This window comes from Propithecus coquereli, unplaced genomic scaffold, assembly GCF_000956105.1.
Source record: "Propithecus coquereli isolate 6110/MARCELLA unplaced genomic scaffold, Pcoq_1.0 Scaffold122, whole genome shotgun sequence".
NCBI classification, from domain to species: domain Eukaryota; kingdom Metazoa; phylum Chordata; class Mammalia; order Primates; family Indriidae; genus Propithecus; species Propithecus coquereli.
In genome coordinates this window covers 5,941,454-5,941,809 of record NW_012136303.1, presented here as the reverse complement: position 1 = coordinate 5,941,809, position 356 = coordinate 5,941,454, and the positions used below count along the sequence as shown (strand labels likewise).

General features: G+C 58.1%; 1 protein-coding gene across 1 annotated transcript in view; it reads left to right on the top strand.

Annotated features, from left to right (window-relative positions):
- The first annotated feature begins 18 nt into the window (after nucleotides 1-18).
- Nucleotides 19-356, top strand: part of LOC105827538 — an 18,803-nt gene continuing 18,465 nt past the window's right edge. Inside the window, exon 1 of the mRNA XM_012665733.1 lies at nucleotides 19-354. Within this exon, the coding sequence (XP_012521187.1) occupies nucleotides 19-354 (336 nt within the window). The remainder of the gene's footprint in view (nucleotides 355-356) is intronic.

Below are 356 nucleotides of genomic sequence, written 5' to 3'. Positions count from 1 at the left end.
ATCACGTGGGAGGAATAAATGGCTGCTCTGTGTTTCCCTCCAGGGGTGGCAGGAGAGGAGGAGCTGCAGGTGCTTCAACCTGACAAGTCAGTGTCGGTGGCGGCCGGAGAGTCGGCCATTCTGCGCTGCTCCGTGACCGCCCTGGTCCCCGTGGGGCCCATCGAGTGGTTCAGGGCGACTGGGCGAAGCCGAGAATTATTCCACAGTCAAAGAGCCCCCTCCCCACGGGTAACGCCTCTTGAAGATATCACAAAGAGAAACAACATGGACTTCTCCATCCGCATCAGTAACATCACCCCAGAGGACGCCGGCACCTACTACTGTGTGAAGTTCCGGAGAGGAACTCCTAGCAACGT